The sequence below is a fragment of the Camelina sativa genome, chromosome 15, assembly GCF_030686135.1.
Source record: "Camelina sativa cultivar CO46 ecotype springtype chromosome 15, ASM3068613v1".
Lineage (NCBI taxonomy): Eukaryota > Viridiplantae > Streptophyta > Magnoliopsida > Brassicales > Brassicaceae > Camelina > Camelina sativa.
In genome coordinates this window covers 16,513,413-16,527,193 of record NC_141894.1, presented here as the reverse complement: position 1 = coordinate 16,527,193, position 13,781 = coordinate 16,513,413, and the positions used below count along the sequence as shown (strand labels likewise).

Below are 13,781 nucleotides of genomic sequence, written 5' to 3'. Positions count from 1 at the left end.
ACTGACTCATTGGCGATGGTGAACCTATTGAACAATGATGAACGTTGGCTAGACTTTGCACCGATGCTTCAAGACATAAGAGACTTGCTCTCTTCTTTTTAAGAGGTTAAAATTCTACATACTCGGAGAGAAGGCAATATAGTGGCGGATCGGGTAAGGAGTTTTTTTTCTTTTAGGAATCATGACCCTAAGTCGTATTCGATAATGCCAAATTGAGTGAAACAACTTCTATTGGTAGACAAACCCTGTGTAATTTGAAATTTGGTGAATGAAAGTTGTTGTTGAGTCAAAAAAAAAAATGCAAACACCAACAAAATAGAGAAGTTAGGCATAAATAAGAGTTCTGAACTCATGAATAACCAAAAAATTAATGTTATGAAATTAGAGAAAAAAAAAAAGCAAAAAGATAATAGAAGAGCAGATCAATCGTCAGACTGCTCACTTTGAATTTATTCTTTCTTTTTGTGTAATTGCTTATTCATTATTTTGCATCGTATGTTATCATATTCTGTATTGAATAAACTGTTTTTTTTCCCAAAAAAAAAGGTGTCACCTCTTTCTCTACACATACCAGAGTTAAAAAAATGTTTCCAACAAAGTCATCAAATTCTTTGGCAATGTTTTTGGATCTTGAATTTGTAGTACAACATAACAATTACTAGCGCTTAATTTATTATTACCTAGTGTTTCTCAACTCAACCTCCAATCTTCCCTCGTTTTCATGACACCTGAAAGCTTAAAGAGAAATTAGGTTAAACTTGGAGAAGAAGAACTTTATTCAATCTTGATAACTCAAGGTTTTTACAAGAGAGGCTATTGATATTTATAAGAGGAGATATTTCTAGATGACTTGGACTGATGCCCTAGACAGGTGCCCTAGTGGCACATCATGGCACTAGATCCAAAAACTCTAAATTTGTTGTTGAGAAAGTTGTGTGGCAAGAGGCCTTTTGTCGAGAACACACCATTTGTGTGTGTTGCTTTGTTGCAGTCTTTTGGCGCCAATGTTGGAGTCTTGTTGGGCCTTGTGGAACCCATAACTGATATTGGACTTAGACCGGTTTTGCTTGTGAGAAAAACCTTTGGAACAGTTGGAGGGTAGCTGTTCTTGCTAATACACCCCCTCAAAGTTGGTGTCGGAGGATTGGAGACACCAAGTTTGTACCTCAAATCATAGAAAGGTTCTTGGGGAAGAGATTTGGTAAAGATGTCGGCAAGCTGGTACTCAGCAAGAATGTGTTTTACCACCAAAGCATCTTGTGCAACCCTTTCACGAACATAGTGAAAATCCACATCAAAGTGTTTAGACCTTGCATGTAAAGCTGGATTAGCCGTGAGATAAACCGCCGAGAGATTATCACAATATAATTCTGGAGTATCTGGCTGAGAAACACCAAGTGAATCAAGTAATGCAGTGATCCGTTTGAGCTCAGATGCAGCAAAAGACATGGATCTGTATTCAGGTTATGTTGAGGACTTGGAGACAGTAGGGTAACGTTTTGCAGACCAAGATATAATGTTTGTCCCAAGAAAGGTACAAAACCTCCTGTAGAGCGTCTAGTTGCGTTGCAACCTGCCCAGTCACTATCACTGTAGGCACGAAGAGCAGGGTCTATTCTTGAACTGTTATCAACTCCCATATGAATCATGCCTTTTAAGTATCGTAGAACACGTTTCAAGAGATGAAAATCTGCAACAGTTGGAGTATGCATCTTCTAGGACACAAAATTAACAGCAAATTGAAGATCTGGTCGAGTAAGAGTTAAGTAATGCAGTTTTCCAGCCAAACTCCGAAAGTAAGTAGGGTCAGAGAAGGCTTTATCTTGTCCTTCAACTCGATCAAGGTGAAGAGGTAAAGGACTTGGCATAGGAGCACAATCAAGCATACCAACAGTCACTAAAAGATCTTTGGCATACTTTTCTTGATTCAAGAACAGACCACCATCATGGAAATATGATTGTATTCCCAAAAAATAATGTAGAGGACCCAAGTCTTTCATGCGAAACTCCTTGTTTAAACATTCCAAAAATCCTTGAATCAGCTGATCATTACTTCCAGTCATTATCATATCATCAACATATAGTAGTAGGTACATCATATCCTTGCCTTGTCTGTAAACAAACAATGAATGATCCGGGATACTGCAAAAGAAACCAAACTTTAAGAGATAGTTGCTGAACTTATCAAACCAAGCACGGGGAGCTTGTTTGAGTCCATAGATAGCCTTTTTAAGTTTGCACACATAATCTGGTCTTAGAGGATCTTCAAAACCAGGCGGTTGCTGCATATAAACCGTTTCTTTAAGATCTCCATACAAGAAGGCATTTTTCACATCTAGCTGCTTGATGTTCCAGTTTTTAGCTACTGCAGTGTGAAGAACAGAACGAACAGTAGCTGTTCTGATTACTGGACTGAAAGTTTCAATGAAATAAACTCCTTCTTCTTGATCATACCCCTTAGACACCAATCTTTCTTTTAACTTATCAAGACTACCATCAGAGTTGAGCTTAGTTCTGAAAACCCATTTACAACCCAAAACATGCTCAGCTTCCTCGGGTGGAGCCAAGTCCCATGCATCAACTTCACGCATTGTAGACATTTGTTCTCCCATCGCATTATTCGAACCTTCATCTTTTAAAGCATACTTCACTGTTTTAGGCTCAGAATAGTTGCTTTTGACTGTGAACAACACATATTTAGTATTTGGTTCGACAATTCCTTACTTTGCGCGAGTGATCATCGGATGTGTAGATGTTGTTGCAAGAAAATCTTCATTTATATTTATGTCATTGGTTTCTGCTGCGTCAGAAAGTACTTCAGTCGTGTCATTGACTTTTGTAGGTGAATCAGCTCTCTGGATTGAGACAGGAGCAAGAACAGTGATCTTGAAGGTAATGGAAGAAATTCTTGTTCCAAAAAGAGAGCATCAGTGTTATTTGAGGAACTGTGCTTGACAATGAGACAGACTCAGATGTATCCATCCTGCTATTAGAAACAAGAGAGCTGTTGCCTATAGAAGCAGGATCAAAGCCTGTCGTACACTCAGAACTCTCTGTTTCTTTTGGCAGTAGAGAATACTGAGGAGCTCGCTGTAGAGGAAAGAAAATTGGATTGCCAAGCCAAAAGTAGTGGAGTCTGAACTTTTGAAGCATATTCATGATATATTTATGTATATGGGAAACTCTTTTCATCAAACAAGACATGTCTGCTGATATAGACTCTACCAATTGGAAGATGCAAGCACCTATAACTTTTGTACTTCTCGTTGTACCCCAAAAACACTTAATGCAGAGACTTTGGATCGAACTTGTTTATACCATAATCACGAAGATAGGGATAACACGAGCATCCAAAGACTCTTAGAGAAGTATAAATTGGAGTCTCCTGATATAAAACCTCATAAGGACTAGCTTTGTTATCCAGCACAGAGGAAGGTAGCATATTACCTAAGAAATTTTCATTGAAAAATGCTTCGACCCAGTTCTTGTGGTGCATGACTCTGAAACAACATTGACAAACTAAGTTCTGTAATATGCCTGTGTTTGCGTTCAGCAAGACCGTTTTGTTGTGGTGTATGAGGAAAAGAGATGAGCTGTGTAATCCCTTCATTTGAGAGATGAGTAGTAAATCTTGTACTGATAAACTCACCCCCTCCATCACACTGAAACATCTGAATCTTTAATTGGAGTTGATTCTCAATTAATTGTTGAAATTGCAGAAAGATAGAGTAGAAAACTGTTTTTCTCTTGAGAGGATAAAACCATGTGAATCTTAAGTAATGATCAACAAAAATGACATAGTAACGAAATCCTTGAGGAGAAACAACTGGAGAAGGAGCCCATAAATGTCAATGAATGCGTTCTAGGGGCTTAGAAGCAACATAATCTGAAGAAAGAAAAGGTAGTCTACTGATCTTTCCTAACTGACAAGCTTTACATATATGAGAAGATGCCTTATTCAGAACAATAGAATTGTTTCTTGACAAGAGCTGTAGAATCTCACTGTGTGGATGACCACCTTTGATGCCATATCTCTTCACTGGCTACTTGTTGTTTGTTGGAGTAGAGAGCATTGAACTTGGAATCCTTTAGCACATAGAGATTATTGTCCTTGTTTCCTATCGTGAGAAGCTGTCTTGTCTGCAGATCATTTATTCGAACATAATGTGAGTCGAATTTTACAGAGCATGAATAATCATCAGTCAACTTAGAAAAAGATAGGAGTGACTTAGTGATATTATGACAAACCAAAACATCCTTTAGAGGTAACTTACCTTGAATAGTTGTGGACATGCGTTATTGGGAGAAACTCACCATTTCCAACAATCACTGAATCGGTTCCTGCATACGGCTGAGCATTCTGTAAGGTCGCTGTGGAGGTTGTTATGTGTGCTGTAGCACCAATATCGAAGATTGGTTCATGCCCTGCAGCATATTCCTGATCAGACAACCTCATTGAAGGTAAAGCTTGATCGAAGTCAGTGTTGTAGTAGTCCTCATCAAAGCGATGATAACAATTATAAGCAGAATGGCCAGGCTTTCCACATATCTGACATGGTAATCGGTTAGACTGAAACTGTTGATGAAAACCTCTGCCTTGTGTTGAATAACCTCGACCACCTTTGTTGCTACCTCCTCTACTCTGACCTCTGCCTCTGTTTGAACAACCTCCTCGAGAATGACCACCTCGGTTATTGTAACCACCATTGTTGTTGCCTGAGTAGGACTGTGAGTTTTCGTTCTTATCAGTGTAAAATGCTTGATGAGGTGTGATTGCAGTCACTGCCTCATAAGCCTGAATCTTATCTTCAAAGTTTGTGAGTTTAAAAACCACATCACAACGCATGGACCTGGGTAGGTTTCCATAGACTCTTCAATCACAATACAAATAGAGTCATATTCATGATCTAGACCATTCAAAAAACCAGAAATATTCTCATGTTCTGACAGAGGAGATCCAATAGAATCAAGTTGGTCACACAGAGATTTGATTTCAGCAAGATACACAGCCATAGACTTTCCCAACTTACTGTTGCATAAACTTTCTTCTGCAGATCTAGCTTCCTAGCGGTAGAAATAAGATTATACCGCTTAGCAAGAGAAAACCATACCTCTGAAGATGAACGAAGCCCATAGACACTTTTAAGAGCTGACTCATAGAGAGATCCAACTACCTAGGCCATAACGAGCTGATCTGCGTGTATCCACCTCATGAACTCTGGATTGCTAACCTCTGCAACTTGACCTCCAGTATGAACCATCATCGTCAGAGAAGGGCGAGGTGTAGCACCTGTGACGAAACCAAGAAGCATTTGACTAGATAAAAACTGCTCAAACTGCATCTTCCAGAGCATATAGTTATTATCGGTTAGCTTCAGGGTAACACACTGAGAAATAGTCACCATTGGTGGAATGAACGTTGCTGTAGAAGGAACTGGGAAAGACGGTATGGTAGGTTGAGGAATCGGTGGTGAAATGGTGGGTTGAGGAATCGGTGAAGAAGCTGACAAATTAAGAGAAGCAGAAATAGGTTGAGAGATTTCTGCTGCCGGTTGAGAGATCATGACTGCAGCAGCTGAAACCAGTTGTGAGAACAAAGAAACTGAAGTTAAGTTTTCCATAGCTATGATACCATGAAAGCTTAAAGAGAAATTAGGTTAAATTTGGAGAAAAAGAACTTTATTCAATCTTGACAACTCAAGGTTTTTACAAGAGAGGCTATTGATATTTATAAGAGGATAACTTTCTAGATGACTTTGACTGATGCCATAGACATGTGTCCTAGTGGCACTAGATCCAAAACTCCAAATTTGTTGTTGAGAAAGTTGAGTGGCAAGATGCCTTTTGTCGAGAACACACCATTTGTGTGTGTTACTTTGTTGCAGTCTTTTGGCGTCAATGTTAGAGTCTTGTTGGGCCTTGCGGAGCCCATAACTGATGTTGGACTTGGACCAGTTTTACTTGTGAGCAAAACCTCTAGAACAGTTGGAGAGTATATGTTCTTGCTAATAACACCCACATTAAAGGATACTATGGTTTAGTCTTGGGCATTCGGTTAAATCGGTTTCTTGGTTTATTCGGAATTATAAAATTATGCCAAATTGAACCGAATAAAACTTCGGTTCGGTTCAGTACTCGGTTTTTTCGATTCGGTTATAGGGTTTCAAATCAATTCTGAACTAAACCAAATTTAATTCTATTTCGGTTAATTCGAACCGAATTAGACCAACATAAAGAAAAAAAAGACTCAAATTAATATTTTTACATTTACAGACCAATATCTACTGGGCCAAATCTAAGCCCAAATTCAACTACATATCCAAACCCATTAAAAATACAAATCCAAACCCATTAAAAATTAGGAATGACGATTGACTCTCTCGCCGCCTCTACTGTCTTCCAAGACAGCATATCGGGACTGGCGACGGTGACGGCATGATCCGATGTATTCTTCCACGTAAAACCAACAAACTCTGTCCTACCATCATCAGAATCACATGCAATCAAAAATCCATCATCTAAAACTGAAAAAATAGAAAAACAAAAACAAAAAAATTTGAAAACCGATCAGATCTGAAGACTTACCAATGAATCTAGTCTTGAGTTAGGTGATGAAAATGATGGTAAAGTCGAATCCAGTGATAAACACATGCCATGGATCGATATTGAGTGAGAAATGATGTCGTAGGGGAGGAGAAGAAGAAGATAAAGAAGAGATGGTGAAGAATAAGCTTAAGAAGGAATGAAGAAAGGAGAAGGAGTCGAAGAAGAAAAATAGAGAGAAGAGGACTTCTCTATGCTGTAAAGAAAAAAAAAACTAGAAATGAAAGTAGATTATGATTTTTGTCTTTTTATATGATCCTTTTCTAAACCGAGAAACCCGATCGGTTAGTGTCTACCGAACCAAACCGAACCATGAACCGTACTCCAATTAAAGTTCCGCTGATCAGTTTACATCTAATAACTGAACATAAACCGAAACTAAATAAACTCGGTTTTTTCGGGTTGAACCGTTTGCCCAGACCTACAGTTTTGCTACAATATAGTATTAAAAACTTACCGTAAATGTGGAATGAGTTTGATTCGACATATATCATCGCCGTTAAAGTTGCTGAATTATTTATGTGTATTGGAAAGTTTAGCTATTTTTTTGAATACATGTTAGGTAATGTACTCATTGACTTGAGTTTTTTTCTTTAATGTTTCTCTAAAATTGAATGATTGTATCTACCAAAAAAAAATTAAAAAATTGAATGATTGAATTAAGGTAGAATGGTAGTAGAATTTGATTACGAACTTATTTCATATTGTAACGTAGTTTGTTATTTTAATAGGTACACAAATCCGAATTAATCATGTTTAAGGGTCCGATTTTTGTTATTTTAACTACCCTATCGATTTTTTTGATTGCACTCCAAATTTTTTAGCACAGTGGCATTTCATGTAATTACAATTTACATGCACTTTGTTAATCGTATAAGGCTATGCTCGGTTTAGTTGGTTTATTATACCTACTTTGTTTACAAAATTTTACGATTTTTATATATTTGTTAGAACATTGTAACAAAGTATCAAAATTATATGGCCCAATTTACTGAAATAAATAAATGAAACTCAAGTTTAAATTTTTATTCATAGATATAATTAACCAAATGTAACTTTCGATAATCTTTTAAAATCAATCAACTACAACAAGCGACAGATACTCATCTTTAGATATAGCAGCCTCCATGATGGTTATGGGATCAATCGTCATGGGATCCATCGTTATGGGATCAGTCGTTATGGGATCAATCTCTCCATCATTTTCCAAGAATATTTTTATCATATTCTTGGAGAACCCACTTACTAAAGCCACTCCTTTCTTGTTTCCGAGCACCGGCGTTGAACTCGAATGCCTCAGGTTCCAAAACACAATCTCCGGCACAGCTTCCCCGTACCCCTTCTCTCTGTACTTGCTCACAATCACCTCATAATCTGTTTCCCATCCATTACTCGGAGGTGACGTCCCTTCCCATCTATTATACGAAGAAGTCGAAGTCGACGCTTCATCAAATTCCATGTCACTGAACACAAACAGCCTCTTGATCATCTCTTCCGGCTTCAGCTTCCCTTTCACAGCCACTTCAAGAATCAAATCAAACACTTTCTGAAAATCAGTGTTCATATCCCATTGCATATTACTCACAAATGTAAATGCAGATAAGGCAATAATAAAGAGCAAAAAGTAAAGAACACAAGAACTTTGTTAACGAGGTTCGGTTTTTCCTACTCCTCGGGACCACGTCCAGATTTCGATTCCACTAGAACAAGAAAGCAAATACAACCTATTCGCAAACGCGTAAATTAATCACAACCCTCTTAATTCACCGCTCCGTTCTATAACATGAAATCTTAAAGATACTTCTCTACCCTTAACTAGACTAACACCAAGCCTAGATTCAAACCAAGATAACCTAACCTTGGGCTAAACTCCCCCTGAGCCTAGACTTCAGATCTTCAACTCTCTTGAGCAACCTTCACACACACGTCACACCGACGAACAAAGAAGCTTGAACAACACAAGCACCAAACCGCGAAACTAAGCCGCACACCAACAGAAAGCTCTCTAGGATTCTAACCTTTATGCCTCAGCTCTCTTGCTTCTTTAGGACGTGCCTAACACCTCCTTATATACCCATCAATACTTCCTAATCACCATAGGAGAAGATTTCCAAATCTCATAAGAAAAATACTTTTTCCTTTTTGCTATTTTCCTTTTCTTTGTAAAACTCCAATTTAATCAACCAAAGAAATAGTAGTTTTCCTCTTCAATTTATCCTCAAACCGTCCTTCAATATTGCCTTCTCAAGTCTTCTAGAAACTTCTCATGCACATAAAACAACAGCCATCTTGTATCACATCTTGAATCACACAGACACTACTTCAGACAGACCAATACATCTTCATTCTCCCCCTTTTTGACTATGCTTGTGAACTCATCAGTTCAAACACTTAAACAACATCACCAGACACATCTTCATTCTCCCCCTGAATGAGTCACAACATGGTCAAAACTAACAGGAAAATTCTCCCCGCTTTGCAATACGCGGTTGATAGCCTAGTACACAACCTCCATAGAACTCATCTTTTCTAACCCAAATCTTGTTGCGCCTTAGACCTCCATGATTAACTCCTTGAATGAATCTGAAACAATTCCTCTTAACATGTCCTTGAACTCCACAATGATAACATGTAGGACCATGAAACCTTACATCATAAGCATTCTCCATTCGGCTTCTCTCTCTCAACAATCTGAAACATCTTGGCCTAATATGCCCAACAACACCACAATAATGACAAACAGGTTGAAACACTTGTCTAGGTGCATTCTGCAATTCAGAAAATTTTGTACCACGTTCTTTCACAAATATCGTCTCTGAAGCAGCCTCTGTAGTAGTCTCTGAAATACGCTTTGAAGCAGACGTGATTTTTCCACTTGAAACAAACACTGGATCTGAATTTGAAACTTTTCCTTCATATCCAAGACCACACTTATCTGTCTTGCCAATACTTAGAATATGATCCAGCTTCTTTGTACCATTATTAAGCATCCTCAAATTCTTTTGAGTTTCTTCAAGCTGCACTTTAGCTTGTAATGCTTCTTCGCCCTTCTCTATTGCATGTTTCTCTGCTTCAACGACTTTAGCCTCTAACACGAGCTTCTCCTTAATCAAAACTGAATTATCCTCAACTACCTTAAGCCAATGTGCATACAACTTCTCGTAACTCTTACCAAGTTCTTCATAGCTCATATCCTCTGAATCACTATCACTCTCAGACTCATGCTCTGCTGCAGTTGCAGGTTTTGCTGCAGATTCAGAAGCAGTTGCAGACACTGTTGCAGACGCTGATTCAGAACTATCTTCAAAGTTGTAAACGCCACAAAATTCTTCAGATCTTCTTCTTCATCTGAATCAGTTTCAGAATCACTAGTAACAACATTCATAGCCTTCTTCTTATGCTTTTGTAGATTAGCACAATCAGAACGTACATGACCATATCCTTTGCATTCAAAACATTGAACATTCTTTGATAAAGTCTTCATCTCTTCACCCATTCTACTTTTCTTCTCTTCGCCCTTACGCTTCAGAAATTTAGCAAATTGTCTTGATAACATGGCCATTGAATCTTCACAAGATGATACCTTAAGAGCTACTCCAATGTCAACTTCCTTCTTTATTGCTTCCTTAACTTCATCATCTTTCTTCTTAACTCCTTCAGCTTCATATGCTTTGCTTAATTCGAAAGCTTTAAGAATCCCAACAAACTCATCAAAAGCCATCTCATCTAAATTATGAGCTTCTTCGACTGCAGAAATTTTTGACTCAAATTTTGCAGGCAACGATCGCTTCAGCTTCTTCACAAGCTTTTTGTCTTTGTACTGCTTTCCAAGAGCAAAAGCCTCATTAGATATATCACATAACTTAGCACTGAACTCAGCCACAGTTTCTTTTTCTTCCATCCTTAGATTCTCAAATTGTGAAGCCAACATATCCAACTTAGTTCTCTTGACACTTGAAGTACCCTCAAACATATTCTCCAATGACTTCCACGCTTTCTGAGCTGATACACATTGAGAGATTAACTTGAAGTGGCTTGAATCAATAGCATTGTAAATCGCTGTCTTGGCTGTCGAATTGCAACTTGATAGCTTTTTCTCTGCAGCAGTCCACTTATCTCTTGGCTTAAGACACTCAACTCCTTTATCATCCACGAATTTAGGGGGCTCCCAACCAAGCTCAATCGAATTCCAACAATCCTCATCAAGGTTACTAATAAACGCTTGCATACGAACCTTCCAATATCCATAATTAGATGAATCAAGCAACGGTGGTCTTGTCATAGACGTGCCTTCTCTGTATGAAGTCATCACAACTGATTCAAAGCTCTTCCTTACTTCCTTAACTACCCTCACCCTTGATCTACCCGAAACAAGACTGAATCTCTATCGAGAACCCGCTCTGATACCACTTGTAAATGCGGATGAGGCAATAATAAAGAGCAGAAAGTAAAGAACACAAGAACTTTGTTAACGAGGTTCGGTTTTTCCTACTCCCCGGGACCACGTCCAGATTTCGATTCCACTAGAACAAGAAAGCAAATACAACCTATTCGCAAATGCGTAAATTAATCACAACCCTCTTAATTCACCGCTCCATTCTATAACATGAAATCTTAAAGATACTTCTCTACCCTTAACTAGACTAACACCAAGCCTAGATTCAAACCAAGATAACCTAACCTTGGGCTAAACTCCCCCTGAGCCTAGACTTCAGATCTTCAACTCTCTTGAGCAACCTTCACACACACGTCACACCGACGAACAAAGAAGCTTGAACAACACAAGCACCAAACCGCGAAACTAAGCCGCACACCAACAGAAAGCTCTCTAGGATTCTCACCTTTATGCCTCAGCTCTCTTGCTTCTTTAGGACGTGCCTAACACCTCCTTATATACCCATCAATACTTCCTAATCACCATAGGAGAAGATTTCCAAATCTCATAAGAAAAATACTTTTTCCTTTTTGCTATTTTCCTTTTCTTTGTAAAACTCCAATTTAATCAACCAAAGAAATAGTAGTTTTCCTCTTCAATTTATCCTCAAACCGTCCTTCAATATTGCCTTCTCAAGTCTTCTAGAAACTTCTCACGCACATAAAACAACAGCCATCTTGTATCATATCTTGAATCACACAGACACTACTTCAGACAGACCAACACATCTTCAACAAACTCTGTTTTTTGATCTCAAATCGTCTCCTGTCACCAAATGCAGTTCAGGGTTGTTGCTGAAGGTTATAAGTTTACCTCTCCATGGCTCTTCTGATAGCTCAGAGACGAGCAAACCAAGCGCGACTGAAACTTCAATTGGTTCACCATACATAGATCCAGAAACGTCACAGATGGCCATGCAATTCGACAAAGAACCTTTTTCTTTAAGATCATCAACCATTCTTTTCCATTGCAGCTCAGCGACTAGTCCACCGTCTCTGCCGTCTAATTCTCTTATTATCTCGTGAGGTAATACAGCACCGGTGGCTACCTTCGTTTTCCCCGTACTCGCATCATTGAGATATTGCTGAAACCTCTCTGCGTCGTGATTCAAGAAAATCTCCTTGTACAACTTCATCGCCACTGATGCAACACGGTCGTAAGGGAGAGATGCCCAATCACTCGCTCCCATGTATACTTCAGGGAGTTGCAGAGTCTTCCGGAGGGGAACAAGAACTTGTTTCCTTAGCCGATCACGAACTCTGTAAGCATAGTGAGCTTCTTCCACGCCTTCGTATTCTGGGAATGATTCTCGGGGAAACAGCTTCCTAGCAATACTCTCGCAGAGAAGAGTTGCTTTGTCGAATGAAGAATCAAGCGATGGACACCATTTAGCCGCTAGAGAGATTTCGTTTGGTTGGCCTGATGTCAAAAACTCAACGTCTCTTTTGAGTTGATTTGCGAATAGATCAGAAACACGTTCGTGGAGAAATCTATAGTCTGGATCGTGTGAGTATCTTGAAAGTGCCTCCTTCCCCAATGAAATTCTCTTTTGCTTGTGATCCAAGCTTCCTGTAGCATTCTTTTCTTGGTTCTTCTTCTCTACGTTCGCTACCCTCAGCCCCCTCGTCGCCGCCAGCTTTCCATGACCACCAGCTCTCCAGGTTTCTAGAGAGAATCGATATCCGCGTTTTATCACGAGCCATTCTGACTTTTGGATACTGCGGATTTCAGATCCTTTGAGAAGCCGGTAAAGAATCTCCGGGAAATCTTTAAAATAGCCAAATTTGGAGATGGACTCGAGGTTACAAGCTAGGGTTTTGGGATGGTGACCATGGAGCCACAACGCGGCCGTGTAAAACCCTTCCTTGTCAGATTTTCCGGTGCCACGGACTCCACGAAGATTACAGATAAGCTTGAGAGTGGTCAAGGCGTCGTGGTCCCAGGCTTCCTGTAGCCGCTGCTCCAGAGATTCCTTGGGCGTGTAGGGAACAACGTGGAAGAAGAAGTCGAGGCAGGGGTTGCCTGAGGAGAGGTACGTGGCGGATCCATTCTCCGTGTGTCCCATCGGAGGTGAAGAGCTGACGTTGAGTTTAGTCGATTTGTTAAAGTTTGAGACCATTGCGTCCATGAAAGGGTCGCTGGGACCAGAAGCTGTGATGGGTTCTGTGAGGAGATCGTTGGAGTCGCGGATCTCTGGTGGACCAAGCAACGGAGAAGACATGGTTATGTCAATTGCAAGCAACGGAGAAGACAACGAATAAGAGAAGATCGAAGATGAAGAAGACAAATCGATCGAAGAATTGGAATTGAAAATAAAAGAGCGATATTGAATCAAGGAGGCTGTACCTAATATTTATACAACTCACCGACTAACCTAGGTAGGGTTGCCTAAAGTTGTAACAAATTATATAAGGTATCTTTCAAGTACCAAATATACGAGAATATCGGATATGAAAGCTTCCGAGATTGATCAGTAGCTTGGGGATCAAATTTATACAACTACGTATGCATCGACTAACCTACCTAGGGTTTGTTTTGGTCTTTAGAAAGATTGTAAAGTTAGTACGTATCTCATCGCATATAATATTAATATATTTCATGTGATACCTTTTTTAAAATTAGTTCTCGCTTAGCTATAACAAATATTATATACTGTTTTAAAATAGTTGTCATTCTACCCTAATTTTTTGTTTGAATTTAGTTGTTGTTCTCGCTTTCCAGTTTCCAATGTCATTTTCATTTG

The 13,781-nt window shown here is 39.2% G+C and overlaps 1 protein-coding gene and 1 pseudogene across 2 annotated transcripts; both read right to left on the bottom strand.

Moving 5' to 3' along the window:
- Positions 1-7,678: 7,678 nt before the first annotated feature.
- On the bottom strand, positions 7,679-13,259 carry LOC104748547 (uncharacterized). Of its 2 annotated transcripts, none has more exons than XM_010470167.1 (2): positions 11,779-13,259; positions 7,679-8,192 (listed from the first exon to the last, which is right to left on the bottom strand). In XM_010470167.1, the coding sequence occupies exons 1-2, from the start codon at positions 13,257-13,259 to the stop codon at positions 7,679-7,681; spliced, it is 1,995 nt and encodes a 664-aa protein (XP_010468469.1). The 2 variants fall into 2 exon arrangements, with proteins under 2 accessions (XP_010468469.1, XP_087343808.1); XM_087487682.1 differs by having other exon boundaries at positions 7,679-8,196; positions 11,783-13,259.
- LOC147926734 (uncharacterized) lies at positions 8,479-11,176 on the bottom strand (annotated as a pseudogene).
- Positions 13,260-13,781: the final 522 nt, after the last annotated feature.

Bases quoted from the DNA above. Each gene is read 5' to 3' on its own strand.
- LOC104748547 (XM_010470167.1), bottom strand. From the start codon at position 13,259: ATGTCTTCTCCGTTGCTTGGTCCACCAGAGATCCGCGACTCCAACGAT. The intron at 8,193-11,778 runs AGTTTGTTGAAG...ATCTGCATTTAC, and splicing joins GATTTGAGATCAAAAAACAG to ATTTGTGAGTAATATGCAAT.